General features: G+C 45.9%; 1 protein-coding gene across 4 annotated transcripts; it reads left to right on the top strand.

Annotated features, from left to right (window-relative positions):
* The first annotated feature begins 8,017 nt into the window (after positions 1-8,017).
* On the top strand, positions 8,018-17,067 carry C9H3orf14 (chromosome 9 C3orf14 homolog). Of its 4 annotated transcripts, none has more exons than XM_040407758.1 (6): positions 8,028-8,117; positions 9,821-9,970; positions 10,327-10,394; positions 11,309-11,420; positions 13,366-13,440; positions 15,137-17,067. In XM_040407758.1, the coding sequence occupies exons 2-6, from the start codon at positions 9,929-9,931 to the stop codon at positions 15,320-15,322; spliced, it is 483 nt and encodes a 160-aa protein (XP_040263692.1). In that variant the 5' UTR covers positions 8,028-8,117; positions 9,821-9,928; the 3' UTR covers positions 15,323-17,067. The 4 variants fall into 4 exon arrangements, with proteins under 4 accessions (XP_040263694.1, XP_040263695.1, XP_040263692.1 ...); XM_040407759.1 differs by having other exon boundaries at positions 8,028-8,123; XM_040407760.1 differs by lacking the exon at positions 9,821-9,970 and having other exon boundaries at positions 8,018-8,117; positions 15,137-17,065.
* The last annotated feature ends 267 nt before the right edge of the window (positions 17,068-17,334 follow it).

The following is a 17,334-nucleotide window of genomic DNA, read 5'->3' as shown; positions in this document are numbered from 1 at the left end:
CTCTTCTGCTTGAGATGATACCTGAGAGGGTGGTCCAGGGTGTAAAGCCGTGTTGTGTTCTGGGCTACCGCATTCTGTGCATGTCACACTGACCTTACAGTTCCTGGCGAAGTGCGATGTTGTAGTGCAGCACCTGAAGCAGATGCTGTTTTCTTTGAGGAATTTTTTGCGGTCCTCTATAGACTTCTCCCTGAAGGCTCTGCATTTTAGTAGAGGATATGGTTTCTTGTGCAGGGGGCATTCTTTGGTAAGATCTTTGAGTTTGTTCTGTTCTTGAGAAGACTTAAATGGCCTGTAAGGAGAACCTGTGGAGGAAACGTAAGTTTTGTGGACTGCCACTAGTGTTTTATGAGGTTTGACACCAGGGGTAGTGGAACATGACAATGTAAAGTCAAAACTGGGATCGTTTCTGATCCTTGCCTGTTGAGTAACAAAGTCTACAAAACACCACGAAGGGGGGAAATGGTACATTGTGAACCTGTTCATAATGAAAACCATAAGCGATCCACTTCTCCTGTAGGTTATAAGGGAGTTTTTGTACAATCGGATTGACACCTCTGGCAGCATCCAGGAATGCTAGCCCTGGCAGATATCCTTCTGCCTGAGCAACCTGTACCTCAATTAACAAATCGCTGAGTTCCCTGAGCTTCTGGTGACCCCTACCCACTATTCTGGGAAAATGATCAATTCTCTTAAATAAAGCATTTTCTATAGCTTCTATTGACCCATGCAGTGAGCTGTTGCATTGCATGTTTTGTTTAACAGTCTTGTTCTCAGCCATAGCAACGTGCCCCTGCGCTTTGGGATGTGCTGACTGACCCCCTTTTTCTTTGCAGCTTGTGCTGGAGGTGTGGCTGCCTCCTTAGTCGTGCACTCCTGACCAGCTCGTCTGCCCCATTGGCTGATTTTAATTAGTGTTAGTGCATAGCTTGGCCTGCTCCCCCTCACTCACTGAAGCCATCAGGCACCAGGAGAGAGATAGTGTGTGGACTCTCATTGCAGTCTTTAGTGACCTTTTGGCGCCAGGGGTGGTGTGGAGTGGGCCCGGCATGCATGCTGGTAACTGCTTTCCGTGGATATAATGGAGGCCATTTTGGCACCAAAAATGACAGAAATTCAGGCGGATCCAGCATGCATGTGGAACCTGCACTTCCTGAATTATATGGTAGCCGTCATGGCACATAACAGGTAAAATTTTAATGTTAGGGACCCGTCTAACTAGAGATCGCCTTGACGTGCGGCAGACGGGCTCAAATAATCTTGTACAAAACGATTTGCCAAGCATCTCTAACTTATTAGTATAGCATTGCAATTATGATGCAATTTTGTACTTTATTTGGTTTGCAGTGAGCTGTTGCATTGCATGTTTTGCATAACAATCATCAAGTCTTTCCCACACCATCTTTAGGCCTTTGCCCAGATAGTTTATGTTAATGTCTCTGATTCTTTTGGCGTGTTCAGCAGACTCGCTTCCAAGCCACTTTACCAAGAGATCTAACTCCTCACTATAGAAAAGATCTAAGTCTCTTATGGAGTTCCGGAAGGAGGCTCGCCATGTCCTGTAGTTCTCCGGGTGATCAGTGAACTTTATAAGTCCTTTGGTAACCAGGTCCCGTTTAGCAAAAAACTTAGCGAAGTCCATGGTGGCCTGGTTAGCGCCAATACTACCCGGTACGTTGTTGTTTTGCTGCATGTGTGGTGTATCACCATACCTTTTAGGGGTTTCTGGCTTAGGGCTGTCTGTGTAATACCGACACGAAGGGTGTCCCTTTAAGTCGAAGCGAAGGTTGTAGCTTTCGTTATGCAGGGCGGTAGTTGTGGTCAGCATCGTATTGTCGCATACCGTCCTGCAGGAGATACTGTGGTTCAAAGTAGGATCTTTGACACTCTGTATAAGCTGGCTGATATGCTGGATCATAGTTATCTTCTGTCTTGGGATGCTGATAGATGTATTCTGAGACGCGCTGTGCTGGATCTTGTTGATCTAGGTGTGGCCCAATTGTAGTGTCCAACTACGTAAAGGTGGGCACTACTAAGGGTTATGTTGCTCCCACCTTCCCACCTCCTGTGGGAGAATGGTGTTTCGTATTGCATTGTAATGCCATGTTAATTCCTGTGTTCCAGGCCTGTTAGGGGTGTAGTTCCCCCCCCCCCCCCCAAGCTGTAGAGGGAGCTAGGGCACCCCCTAGTATATATAGTTAGGCCCAGACAGGAAAGAGAGTTAGTGCAGTATATTCCAGGAGGTTAGTGAGTACAGTCTAGCCTGCCTGAGGTTCCTGAGCAAAAGAAGCTCAGAAGTTGCACCAGGAGAAGAGTCTGACTCCGGAGAAACCAAGTTCCTATAAAAGTACAGTACAGAGCTGAAGGGCAGAAGGATATATTTACAGCAAGGAGACATATACCAGAGGAAGTTTTCCCTACCCAAGGATAAAGCCAGCAATAGGGCATACGGGCCTTGGAGAAAGACAGACAGGATCCTGAGGAAAAGTGCAGCCTGATCTGTAAGTGTTTAACCCTCTGAGTATCTTGCAAGAACATTGCCTGCCATTTGATATAAGGCATGCCTGTCACAACTTTTTACATGTGGAACTGACCAAAGTCTGTAAATAGTTGAACTGTTCAGTAAAAGGAAGTTTTGGTTCACTGCAACGTGTGTTCCTCAATTATTACTACAAGAAATCGGTGTGCCACCGTTACCGGCACTGGCGTCACGAACTTAAAGGGATCTTGCCACCGACACATTAAACCTGCAAACACCCAGGGCACCTCACCTACCACCTGGCCTCGTCCCTAAACCCAGAGAGTGCCCCAGAGGATTCATGTGCCAGCCTCTCCATCACTGCTGTACGCCTGCCCAGGGTATATAAAAACTGTGAGTACCAAGAACAACTCTCGGTTTGTTAACTACCCCTGACCTCACATTCGCTCACCCTGCAGGGCTGCGTACTGCACAAGTACTTGGCTGTGTTTCTCGGATTAAGGGAACTCCAAGGCTTCCAGGTAATCTGATTTGGCTATTGCAGCTGCTGCTTCCTTCTCTGCGGCAAGTTTTTGTAGTGACGCTTGCAGGAGTACTCTCTCCTTTTCCATTGACACTTGACGGCGTACTCTCTCTTCTTCCAGGCGTACTTTCTCCTCTTCCAATGACGCTTGACGGCGTACTCTCTCCTTTTCCATTGATGCTTGCTCTCTCTGTTTCTTGACCTGCTTGCCTTAGCTTTAGTTGCATCTCTTGTGCAGCAAAGGAAGATCTTACTCAGCTTCTGCACGGGCGAGAGCAGCCTTTTCTTTTACAGAAGACTTGCTAGAGCAGCTTGCTCGTGACCTGGTCCTGTATGATGATGCCAGGCTAGCGGACATTGTGTGCCTTTTGCTGGCTGCTTATTGTCTCTGTGCGGACTAAGTCTATGTAGAAACGGACTTCAGCGTGGTCTGGATCGTGCTGCACTTGCTGGGGGCTGCACTCTCACTTCTTGTGACTGTATGGCAACCGCTGCAATCTTATACGCAGGACCGCATGTGTGATGGCGGCTCCGTGTAGTCAGATCCACAATCGCTGGTGACTAGCATCTGTTTTACTGTTCTGTCTTCATACACGTTCACACAGTGTGCAGTCTGACATTCAGTATAAACCATTCCTGTCTTCCAAATAAGAGGACTGTGCTCTGTAGTCTAACTTGTTTATTGGCAAAACAGGATTGTGAATTGGTAAAACTACAAGAATACAAATGGATTGTATAAGTATAAGGCATAACATGTATCAGCAGAAAACATAGAACAGCAGGTATTATAACATTACATTAACACTGGGCACATGTCCAAAAATGGCTGCCTATACATGGATTGCATGTCTAGCATCTAACAGTTACAACCTCTTTCCCTAAGTAAAACTACAACTACTTGAACAGCTCTGCATAACATACTATCCCTGAAACAAAGGTATATGTCTTACCAGATATCCTTGCAAAAGAATGGTGGAGTTTAAGAAGAAGATATGCAGGAGACAGCTCTGCTGATGTCCTGTAAGATGGAGACTGGGCTTCTCTTTCCCAGAATGCCTTGCACTACCCACAATGCTCAGCACCTCCCATCAAAGCAGTAATCTTTATTAACAAGAAAACAAAGTGCAGTACCTTTTTAGCACCGCTAGATGGTGCTGTTGCCTAACTAATCACTACATGAATACAGAAATTGCAACAGAAGGAATTAGAAATGAATCTCACTCTGCTGGAGGCAGAACAAAAAGAAACAAAAAAAAATAATATATTGCATTATGGGCATCGCCGCATGCGAAAACGCCCATACTATTAAAATATTTTTTTAAAAGTTAGCCCATATGGTAAATGGTGTAACAGAATTTTTTTTAATAAAGGTCGATTCGCGTTTTTTATCATCACTCTATCTCCCAAGAAAATTGAATAAAAAGTGATCAAGTCACACACAACCCAAAATGGTATAGTCAAAAACGACAGAACGTTCCGCAAAAAAATTAGCCCCCACACATCTCCGTGGACATCACTATAAAAAAAGTTATGAGGGTCACAATATCACAATAAAAAGAAAAAAATAGTTTTTTTACTAAGTGAGTCCTGATAGACGTCCTGAGCGGGGGTGCTGTTAGGGTTGCCACCTTTCCCAACAAAAAATACTGGTTACACAAGTTAAAAAGGTTGGTGTGGGTTTTGTTAAAAAAAAAAATAATTCTCAATAAAATCAAATTTTTCACTGTTGGGGACACCCCGTGTATTTAGGTTTTATTTAACCTATATTTTTAAAAAGTTTTTGTGAGGATTCGAACTCACACCCTTCTACGTTATAGGCACAAACCTTAACCACTGGGCTATAAAGCTCGATGCTAAGTCATTGTTTACAAAAAACCTCAGAAGTGTCTTGTATTAAAAACCGCATAGAAGTTTCTATTGTATTGTACAAGAGAAACTTCTATGAGGTTTTTCAGCAATGACTTAGCATTGAGCTCTATAGCCCAGTGGTTAAAGTTCTTGCCTTTAATGTAGATGGTTGTGAGTTCCCCACAGAAACATTTCAAAAATAAAATCTAAATGTGATTTATATACATAGGGTGTCCCCAAATATAATGACCATGCTTGGGTATACCCCTTTCATGTTGATAACACTGACTCCATATATGGGACACATCCACATATGGAGTCAGAGCAGGGACTCCTAAGTCAGGAAAGTCCCCACTCTGGAGTCCCCACTGTTCAACCTTCTACCATCTGCCGGACTGAAGCAGGGGTTCCCTAAGAGAGGATCGGGGCCCTAGGCAATTGCCCAGATGGCCCCCACCCCTAATGCCAGCCCTCAGTACAGGGACAATAAACACAGTGATGTCACAGTACAGAGATAATAAACACAGTGATGTCACAGTACAGAGATAATAAACACAGTGATGTCACAGTACAGGAATAATAAACACAGCGATGTCACAGTACAGGGATAATAAACACAGCGATGTCACAGTACAGGGATAATAAACACAGTGATGTCACAGTACAGGGATAATAAACACAGCGATGTCACAGTACAGAGATAATACACACAGTGATGTCACAGTACATGGATAATAAACACAGTGATGTCACAGTACAGGGATAATAAACACAGTGATGTCACAGTACAGGGATAATAAACACAGTGATGTCACAGTACAGGGATAATAAACACAGTGATGTCACAGTACAGAGATAATAAACACAGTGATGTCACAGTACAGGGATAATAAACACAGTGATGTCATAGTACAGGGATAATAAACACAGTGATGTCACAGTACAGGGATAATGAACACAGTGATGTCACAGTACAGAGATAATAAACACAGTGATGTCACAGTACAGGGATAATAAACACAGTGATGTCACAGTACAGGGATAATAAACACAGTGATGTCACAGTACAGGGATAATAAACAGTGATGTCACAGTACAGGGATAATAAACACAGTTATGTCACAGTACATGGATAATAAACACAGTGATGTCACAGTACAGGGATAATAAACAGTGATGTCACAGTACAGGGATAATACACACAGTGATGTCACATGACAGAGATAATAAACACAGTGATGTCACAGTACAGGATAATAAACACAGTGATGTCACAGTACAGGATAATAAACACAGTGATGTCACAGTACAGGGATAATAAACTGTCACTGTGTTGTTGGCCCCGTAGCAGTTGTTCTGCATCCCTGGTGGCCATTGCATCATACTTGCCAACTTTTGAAGAGGGAGATTATAAAAGCAGCGTACGAAGTGGAGTGCTATGTATGTCGCACAATATTTTGGCCATACACCCATTTATATACACAGCACACAGTACATAATGCCCCCAGGTGAGGCGGTATTTTACTTTATTTGAATTGCTCCTGCTTAATGGAAAAAAATAGTGCTTTAGGGTTTATGCACACGAGAGGGTGTTGTTTTGCGGTCCGTATTTCACGGATCCGTTGTTCCGTATCTAAGTTTTTTTTCCCTCTGATTTAAGTCCTCTTCCGTTCCGTTATTGCACAAAACATATCCGTATGGTTTCCGTATTTGATCCGTTTTTTGCGGATCGTATACAGAAACAGTAACTTATTAATCACCAAACACATGAGCAGTATGGGCTGGGCATAGCATTTCTACAGTATGGATCCGCAAAATACGGATGACATACTGATGTGTTCCGTCTGCGTTCCGTATTTTTTGCGGACCCATTGACTGAAATGGGGCCTCGGACCGTGATTTGCGGACAATAATGGGACATGCACTACTTTTTTGCGGAACAGCCGTGCGGACAAACGGAAACGGAATGCACACGGAGTAACTTCTGTATTTTCTACAGCCCTATTGAAGTGAATGGTTCCGCATAAAATAAAAAAAAACGGAACGGAATCGGAAAGAAAATACGTTTGTGTGCATGAGCCCTTAGAGTGTTTGACGCACACATACCGGGGAATTGATGGGGGCATACTAAGCTTTTCTATGGTGCCTTATACCCAGATTCCATTATTATAAATGGTAAATAGCGGCTGTTACTGAGGGGTCCAAGTGCATCAAATTACGCGCTTGGTTCATGGGGGGGATGGAACCATGAAATAGTTGTTGGAGGGCGTCCTGAGACTCCCCCCCCCCCCTATTCCACCCACAATGAGGAGTTTCAATGGAGCGGCGGTCGAGCACGCTCGCTACTGCTCCAGTCAATGTCTATGGGGGCCGCCCAATCACAGCATGCTCAATCGAGACCACTTCTAATTATCTTTACAGTGTACTGAAGGAGGCACATTATTCCTTTTAACTCAGCTGCTGCAGAACCTCTTTTTTTTTTTTTTATGTAAGAGTAAGGGGAAACACGTTGATCTTATCCATGGTCTCAGCACCTCTGTAATGCATGATGTAGACCTGCAGCAGGACACAGAGCTGCGTGATAATCCCTGCAGCTGCTGCAGAACCTCTTTCTAGAACTTCATGAGAGTCAATCAGTAGCTGACACCAGAGAAGAAATCCATGACAACCTCAGGAAGAGTTAAGTAGTGCTTACGAGGCGCCGCTCGTCTCTCGTCAGGGTCAATGTGATGTTTAGTCAAATGTTAGTAAATAAAATATTAACTATTATTGTTTCTAAAAATTAAAAGACAACTCTGGTTATAAAAAAAAAAAAACATGCAGGTGGTGATTTGTAAAGGGATTAAGCATTATATCACCCTACTCTTATGCCACCGCCCCTTTAAAAAGTTAATTTATAGATTAATAAACTAGTTCTGCATAGTCACCACCAAGTCTCAGCAGGCATTTTGTAAATGTAAAACTTTCTCCCACTGAGCAAAACAGAGGATGTCCAGGGATCTCATGCAATTACTCAAAACTGACACTAGAGGGCAGCAGCACACTAGGATTTGCATTCTCAGCTCCCAAGGTATATAGAGCAGATGGGTTAATCCGGGAAGGCGGGACAAGCGTAGTCACGTGGACAGCCCGGCCCAATTATACTCCTCTTCCGGCTGGTTGCTGTGGTAACGGCTGTACACGGAAGTAGCAGCGGAGGAATGAGCAGACGGGTGATCGCAGCTGCTGCAGAACCTCATTTGTCTCGTTCCTGGCTACTTGACAGAGGTGAAGGTCTGGAGGCAGCACTGATAATCTTGTGGTGGTAGTTTATGACATCTTAGGCTGGCGTGGTGGACTACAGGTCCCAGACTAGCCTTCTAGGATGGATGTTATGTGGAGGCGCATAGGCTGAGTGGTAATGGTAGAACACGTCATACAGGGGGCTACAAGGCACATCAGTGAATAGTTCCTTTTTGTTTCATGGCCTCTGCTTGCTGTCAGTGAATGGACCGTTTATACATACAGGTTTACATCCCAATTCTGACCCGTTCCATTCCCAATAACTGGCAGCAGGCAGAGATCTTGAAAATTGCAGGGAAGTTACATTTTAAAATTAGTTTTTTTGTAGCTTAACCATAAAGATGTCCCCTCTCCTACTTACACCCCCCCCCCCGTTCCTCTGTTATTCCTACTAGAAGTTTATCAATGAGTTGTTACCAGTTGGGGGGGACACCCAGATGACAACTCATTCAGAGCCTTTAAAAAGCACCCGCTCAGCAGGATCAACCCTATCAAAGCAGACATACCGCATGGTAGGGTTGATCTGGCTGATTACAATGAGAACTGTCTTGTGACAATTGTTTAAAGGCTTTTAGTCTCTGTGCAAATGAGGGGCTTCAGTGCACCGAGAGTCATGGTCAGCACAGAACGGAGGGGGCCCACCCCTCGGTTCACTGAAATCCCTAATTTGTGTAAAGAATAACAATTTTTTTCTTGCGAACACCGCAACCGATTTTCACAAGACAGGTTTCTCAGTCTCTTTTTTGTGCTCTTTATGGCGTCTCGGGCTGTAGAAAAAAAATAAAGAAATCCCAGAAAGGCGCTATAAAGTCACGCACGCAGGACTCCTTTTCCCATGTAAAAAAAAAAAAGATTCCTGGGCTGAAATGGCTGCCAAATTTGCAATAGGATCCTTTTTTTTTTTTTTTTTATTAGTTTTTTTTCCTGTGTTCTTCTGACGGATCAGAACATAACATGAAATGGAGATGTGAACTCTCCCTTAGGGCTCATTCACACGACCGTGGTTCGGTTCGGTTCCGCATCCGAGGCGCATTTTTTTTGCGGCTCGAGTGCAGACCCATTCCCTTCAATGGGACGGCAAAAGATGCGGACAGCACTCCGTGTGCTGCCTGCATCCGTTGCTCAGTTCCGTGGCCCTGCAAAAATGATGAGGCATGTCCTATTCCTGTCCGCTTTGTGGACACGAACGTGTCCCGGCCGTTCCAGTATTGCGGCCTGCAAACAGTGGGACCGCAATAAACAGGCGCTGGCCACGCGCACTCCGTATCACGGATGTGGACCCGCTCACTTGAATGGGTCCGCAATCCTGAAGATACGGAGTTCTTCCGTGGCATTTCTGTCCGTGCCTCCTCACCACACAAAAAAAAAAGCATGTTCTGTTTTTTCTCACGGACAGTCAAGCTGAATGGGTCTGCGTCCGTCAGCGCAGGCCGGACGGACAGTGCCCGATCATTGGGGACCACGATTTGCACGTCACGGGCGACACATGAGACTTAACATATGAGATTCCAGGGATGATTCTGCTTTTGGAAATATACTCCCCCCCCCCCCCCTCCCCCCCTCACAGCCCAATTATGCAGCCTTCTTTCCCCACACGAGGGTCCAGGAAGCTGAGCTATAGAGCGCTGTTTGCTGTGTCTGCCTGTGACGTGGAGGGAACTCTGATCATCTGTATTTTTGACTCCTAGACCGCGCTGTTGATGACCGCAGTGCCACCGACACGCTCCCGGAGATCGACCGTGTCAGGACTCCTCACATCTCAGCCTCCTGGACCATGGGGAGGAAAGTGACGAGAGATGAGCGAATGTCCGCTTATCAAATTTGTTTGTGATTCAAAGGTGAATTGCGTTATGGATTCCGTTTCCACGGACCATAACGCAGTTGTAGGACTGAATGCCTTTAGAGACATTCCGTTATTCATTCCGTCACAATAGAAGTCTGCATAACGGATCCGTCCGGTTTTCGTTACGCAGGAGAGGACTCACCTGTATGACGGATCCATTTTGCAGCCCATAGACTTCTATTATGACGGAATGAAGGCATTCCGTTATGCGTTCCGTCATAGAATTGCGTTATGGTCCGTGGTAACGGAATCCATAACGCAATTCTGCTTTTAACCAGTAAACAAATTTCAAAATATAAAAATTCGCTCATCTCTAGAAGCGACGTTTAACCCCTTCTGTTTCGTTTTCAGGGGATTGCAGAGAAGATGACGTCGTACTCCTCCAGAGAGGCAGAGCTGCAGAAGCTGCGCGACGCCCTGTAAGTGCCTCCTCACGTAGCGTTCCTCCGACACCCTCGCCCGCGGAACGTGCGACTGTTAACGTGCAAACATATGTTGTGACTACATCGGATCTGTTTCTGTTCGTGTAGCACATCCTCGCCGCGCAATCTCCTGCAAAGCGAGAACACCGCGCCGGCCGAAAAGGAAATGATGTATATAAACAGCAACTTAAAGGGAAACTTGAGGGAGCGACGACGATTTGCTTCATCACCGTCATCACACATCCTGATCTAGAATTCATATCACAAGAGGGGACAAACGGTCTTAAAGGGGCTGCCAGGGGCCGCGTCACTTCAGTCAATGGCATTTATCATGTAGAGAAAGCTAATACAAGGCACTTACTAATGTGTTGTGATTGTCCATATTGCCTCCTTTGCTGGCTGGACTCATTTTTCCATCACATTATATACTGCCCGTTTCCATGGTTTACGACCATCCTGCGATCCAGCATCGGTGGTCGCACTTGCACACTACAGGAAAAAGCACCGGCCTATCTGGCGGCGTGTATAGCGTGCGAGTGCGACCACCGCTGCTGGATCGCAGGATAGTCGTAACCCTTGGAAACGAGCAGCGGGTAATGCGATGGGAAAATAAATCAAGCCAGCAACACGGGCCACGGTGCCATTCTCTTGAAAGTTCCTGGTGTCCGGAAGCAAAGTTGTCCCTTTTTCTCGGGATTGGAGGTGGTCCCCGAGGTCTGACCTCCACCGATACTAATATTATGTCATATTCTAGCGATAGGCCGTAAAATCCCCTCCAAAGAGCGTTCCAAAGAGCGACGAATGCGCTGCCCCCCGGAGGCCTGAAGTAAATGATGTCAGATTGAAAAAAGTTGTCATTTACCAAATGATGTATTTCCTGACACTAGACCGGTTCATTGTCTTTTCATAAGAACGGCAGAGAAGAAGACACTTTTAGAGGAGATGAAGATGAGCGATGAGCCGCAGGAGTCGCGCCGCCAGTGGTCAGAGGCCGCACATGGCAGAAATCGGGCTCTTCTTCAGGTACGTTCTGTCAAAGCCTTGGTGGAATTGTTGGATGAAACTTTAGGTTTTAAAGGAGTTTTCCCAGAAACTAAAAATGAATGGCGTATCCTCCGTGTAGGACATCAATATGAGATCCACCTCTGATGTCAGGTCCATGGGTCACATCATGGTCTTTGTGCATCTTAGGGCTCTTTCACACTTGCGTTGTCCGGATCCGGCATGTACTCCACTTGCCGGAATTACACTCCGGATCCGGAAAAACGCAAGTGTACTGAAAGCATTTGAAGACGGAGCCGTCTTCCAAATGCTTTCAGTGTTACTATGGCAGCCAGGACGCTATTAAAGTCCTGGTTGCCATAGTAGGAGCGGGGAGCGGGGGAGCGGTATACTTACAGTCCGTGCGGCTCCCGGGGCGCTCCAGAATGACGTCAGAGCGCCCCATGCGCATGGATGACGTGATCCATGCGATCACGTGATCCATGCGCTTGGGGCGCCCTGACGTCACTCTGGAGCGCCCGGGGAGCCGCACGGACGGTAAGTACACTGCTTCCCCGCTACACTTACCATGGCTGTCAGGACTTTAGCGTCCCGGCAGCCATGGTAACCACTCTGAAAAAGCTAAATGTCGGCTCCGGCAATGCGCCAAAACGACGTTTAGCTTAAGGCCGGATCCGGATCAATGCCTTCCAATGGGCATTAATTCCGGATCCGGCCTTGCGGCAAGTGTTCCGGATTTTTGGCCGGAGCAAAAAGCGCAGCATGCTGCGGTATTTTCTCCGGCCAACAAACGTTCCGTACCGGAACTGAAGACATCCTGATGCATCCTGAACGGATTTCTCTCCATTCAGAATGCATTAGGATAATCCTGATCAGGATTCTTCCGGCATAGAGCCCCGACGACGGAACTCTATGCCGGAAGACAAGAACGCAGGTGTGAAAGAGCCCTTAGTCCTAATCAAGTGAATGGGGCTGAGCTTGAGCTGCAATACCAAGCACGGCCACTATGCAATGTACGGCGCTGTGCTTGGTACACTGTGAAGAGGCCACAGCGCTCACCTGAGCATGGCAGTCTATTCAAACAACTGACAAGCAGGGGTTCTGGCCGTCGGACCCCCGCCAATCAGATATTGATGACCTAGCGTATAGATAGGCCTCAATATTTAATTCTGGGGAAACCCCTTTAAATATAAGAGGCATCTCCAGAAAGTCACATGTATCTCTCCTGTCACTGTTATATTTATCTGGGGAGCAGATTATAACGCTAATTAAAGGGGTCTTCCGAGCGCACTATATTGATGGCCTGTCCTCAGTGTAGGTCATCCATATCAGATCAGTAGAGTCCGACTCCCGGCAACCCTGCCGATCCAGTGAGTGCTACAACATACCAGACACAGCGCGGTACATTGCATGGTGGCCATGGTTGGTATTGCGCTCATTCTCTTGAATTGGACTGAGCTGCACAGAGGCCACGTGACCGATCACTGTGACGTCACCGGCCTCGGAAAAGGCCACGGCCCTCACCAGAGCACCGCCGCCTCTTCAAATGGCTGATTAGAGGGTTTGGAGTCAGAACCCCACAGATCAGCTATTGAGGAGGATAGGCTATCGATATTTTACTACTGGAAAACCCCTTTAAAGTAAGGCTCCACTTTTAGGGCATTGAATAAAACACTACAAGGGCTTTGCCTCTAATAAGTTTTTGGCCCTTGAGCCCCCTTGGAAAACAGCTGATTTTTACCAGGGAAGTTGATGTCAGCTGTCGGAGTTCTCTACAGCGGCCCCTATAGGGACAGTGTAGTATTACATGCACCCCGACACCTTTATCCGCGGCCCCGCAAAAAATATAGTCCATGTCCTAATGTTGTCCGCAATCGCTATAAAGGGCCGCCCAAATTGTGGACCTCAAAACACGGCGCGGTCATGTGAATGCGCCCTCAATCTCATACATTTTCTTTATCTGTAGGATTTGCGGAAAGCTGAGAAGACTTTAAGGAGAAGATCACAAGTCGCCCCTAACCACGCGATCATGGAACTCGAGGTCAGCGTCCTTGCAAGTAATCGGGGAAGTTTGTGAGCCCCAGATGCTGAGAGCCGCACTCGCTTCTGTATGAATGTTGTACATCTAGGCTGGGTCAAAGCTGTAGCCAGGCGCAGCGTTGGCACCACGTGCGTCATGCCGCACAATTCCAATTGCTGCCGATACATATTAGATAAGTGAGATAGGACATTCACATGTGTATGGATTCAGCTGACTGTCCCCGGATGTTTGCTGTGGTGGGGGGCACTTGTTGGGTATATTTCATACTTTGTTCCCCTAGGGAGCACTGCTGGGCCGTGGGTTATCTCCCTATCCCACTAATGATGTACTCCTGCTCTGGGAACGGCAGGGAGAAGAGGTTTTGGCTGACCACAATCTAATGTCCATGTTCGACATAAAAGAAATGTGTAATCAGAAAAATACCTGTTGTTTTAATGCAACTTTTATGTTGAGTTTTTTTAGATTTTTTTATTTATTGGGATCATTTATCAAACTGGTGTAAAATAGAACTGGCTTAGTTTGCCATAGGAACCAATCAGATTCCACCTTTCATTTTTGACAGCTCTTTTGGAAAATGAAAGGTGGAATCTGATTGGTTGCTTTGGGCAACTAAGCCAGTTCTACTTTACACCAGTTTGATAACTGACCCCACATGTCTCTATCTAGGTTTTAAAAAAAATCCTGCAGTTTTCACTCTGGCCACTGAGCCTCAGAATAGTCAGACACTTCCTGATCTGTAGAGATCACTCCTCAGCAGTCATCTTATTAGCATGACAGGCTGAATAACAATGACAGGTAACACCTATATAGCGATAACTCACAGTAGATGATGTCACAGCTCACTTCCTCCCCCTCCCTGCACAGTGATCTCTTTACAGGACACAGAGGACGCCCACAACATTCTCCCATAGAAGTCAATAATCACTGCCAGACCACAGGTCCCCATGTCCATTAGGCCTCACGCACACGACTGTGGGGCATCGTGGTGCCGACCCACTGACTTCAATGGATACACCATCTGCAAGTAGCCGCGAAAGATAGGACACGTCCTAATGTTTGCGGTGCAGAGGCATGGACACAGACGCCCACAGAAGAGCTTTCCGCGTGTTTCCGTGTCCATGCCTTGGCACCGCAAAAGATAGGATACGTCCTATATTTCACCAAATCTTGTTGATCGTGAACCCATTGAAGTCAATGAGTCCGCACCGCAAGGCTGAGTGCACACGGCCGGTGCCCGTGTTTTGAGGACCTGCGGTTTGTGGTACAGCGGCCCCACGGTTGTGTGAATGGGGCCTTAGGCTGATGTAAAGCATTTCTATGAATGCTGTTAATGTGGTATTTGAAAATGAGTTTTGTTGAGTTGACAAGTCTCAGTTAGGGGGCATTCATACCACCGTATCCATTTTGCGCACCACAAACTGCAAAGCACGGATTCCAGCGGTGTGCATTCTGCATTTTGATGATCAGCGGGTTCCTCCCTTTGTTAGAAATGCCTATTTTTGTCTGCAGAATGGACAAGTGTAGGACATGTTCTTTTTTATTTCATTTTTTCATTGCAATGAATGGGTCTGCATCCGATCCACAAATAATGCAGATCTGATGCGGACCAAAAATATGGTCGTGTGAATGCCCCTTACATAGCAAGTCCCAGCTTATTGCCTAGCAGTGGATAGTGACTTATTTTTATGTATTCCAGAGTGACTATTGGAAATCTGTGGAACAGGAACTTCCTAAATGGGAGCAGTTTCTACTCAGAAAATCTCAGTTGCCTTTTGGAATGAAAGAAAACCAGCAGAAGCTCAAACATTCCCAAACTATGCAGACACCGAGGAGAAGGAACCTGCCTCCTTCAGGCTGCAGCTCAAGCACTTTTCCAAGATAGCCTCACATCACGGGCCAGGTTTATCCGTCTCTGTACTCCAGTATGCCATCTCCAGCCATATACTGACTCGCGTCTGCATTTCCAATACATTTCCAAAAGGACATGTTGAGAGTTGTAGTCCCGCAACAGATGTGCATGAGTACATGCTCCGCAACCTAGACCTTAAAACCAGACTAGGAGGACACATGGGGCTTCACACAACACTTTACATATAGAAACCACCACAATCAGGAGTTACATATAAAACAATAGGAAGTATAATCCAACAACTCACACAAATAAAGACTCAATGTCGCCCGTAGTAAGAAATCAGATTCCAGAAAGGAAAGGGAGCAGATTGGTTGAGATGATCAGCGCTTGAATGCTCTCCTGCTTCCATCTAATGGATAGGGGCCAAGTGTTAGATCGGTGAGGATTCTTCTACCACTGGGACCTCCAATGATCGCAAGAATGGGTATCCTGTACCCTTTAGAGACCCCCGAATCTAACAGAGCAGCAGTTCCAGCATGCGCACTGCCGCTCCATTCATTTCTATGGTCGTTCCAGAGAGAGCCGAGTCCAGCGCTGGTCTATTTCCAGAACTGAGACGAATGCAGCAGAAGTCGGTATGCCCATCCTGCTGCTCAGTTTGTTTTGGGGGGAAGGGGGGGGGGGTTCCACATTCTCTTGGTCAGTGGTGGTCCTGGCGGTATGATCCGCACAAATCTAATTGTTTATTCCCTATCCTGCGGGTAGGAGAATAACTTGTAAGAACCGGAATACCTCTTTATGGCTATATGCTTTTAGTTGCCTCGGGAGATTTCTTGCGGCTTTCGTCCAGTGGTAGACATCTGCAACTTTTTGGACTATATAGACTTCTTCCACCGACGGGATCGGTCAGCTGATTACGCTTCCTATGTAAGTGCATGTGCAGGTCCATACTCCTAGTAGTCTAAAGGGTGCAAAAAATGTCCCCTTTAGCTAATTGAGGAGCTGGAAGAATACATTGGGCTCCTAGTAATGAGTCCAGTGTATTTATGAGGAGAGTGCTCCCCCCCGTCTGTTGCACTTCCCCCACCCTTCAGACACAGCGGGTGGATTACATTTGTCAAAAACTGATGCTGTAACACGTGGCAGATTTTCCAACTGCAAATGTGTGAACATAGCCCGATTTGTTTACCATGGAGAGGCTTAGAAGCTGTAGAAACAAAACGGCAGAACGTTTCTAATTAAATCCCATTTCAAAGATTCTTCATTTCTTGTTTTATAATTATTGGGACAAATATTAAAAAGTTTGCAATGGTGGACCTAGCTTTTAGCACCTTGACATAAGTGTACATCCATGCTCAGCCTGCACCACAAGCAGTGGGCGCCCACCGTGTAACACAGCCAACACCCGCCTGCAGTGACAGGGATCGGCGATAACGTCGATCCTTGTCATTGTCAAGAGAAACGGCATCTGAGAGGTTAGTCAGGGGGAGGAGGCTTCCTGTAATCTCCAATCAGCCTCCCCGTGGAGAAATCACAGGGCGCAGATTAGTTCCTGAGGCAGAGCCTAATAGCATGGAGAGTCCCCATAGACTGCAATATTAAACTATGCCATCAAACAACCACATATTCAAGTCAAGTTAAAAAGGTAAAAATAATTTTAAAAAAATCACCCCATTTCCCAATTTTACATATACAATAAACAAAAAAAATAATCCTAATTGGCATAGCTGTGTCCAAAAATGTTCACATTATTAGAATATGAAAGTATTTATCCGGCTCGGTGAATGCAGTAACATAAAAAAAAAAAAAAAATCAAGACAGGTGAATAACCTTATTTTTGGGGTTGAATGAATAGATTGAATGCACCTCAGAATGGTACCAATAAATACTACAGCTCATCCCTCAAAAAAACTAACTTTCATACAGCTCTGTAGACAAAAATATATATATTTAAAAAAAGCTATTGGAGGTCATTTATTAAGGTACTTTGGGTACTTTCACACTTGCGGCAGAGGATTCCGGCAGGCAGTTCAGTCGCCGGA

This window comes from Bufo bufo, chromosome 9, assembly GCF_905171765.1.
Source record: "Bufo bufo chromosome 9, aBufBuf1.1, whole genome shotgun sequence".
In the NCBI taxonomy this organism is placed as follows: Eukaryota; Metazoa; Chordata; class Amphibia; order Anura; family Bufonidae; genus Bufo; species Bufo bufo.
Note: the sequence above shows the minus strand (reverse complement) of the source record. Positions and strands in the feature narration are given on the sequence as shown.

Bases quoted from the DNA above. Each gene is read 5' to 3' on its own strand.
- C9H3orf14 (XM_040407758.1), top strand. From the start codon at position 9,929: ATGAGCGAATGTCCGCTTATCAAATTTGTTTGTGATTCAAAG. The intron at 10,395-11,308 runs GTAAGTGCCTCC...TCTTTTCATAAG, and splicing joins CAGAAGCTGCGCGACGCCCT to AACGGCAGAGAAGAAGACAC. The intron at 13,441-15,136 runs GTCAGCGTCCTT...TATGTATTCCAG, and splicing joins ACGCGATCATGGAACTCGAG to AGTGACTATTGGAAATCTGT.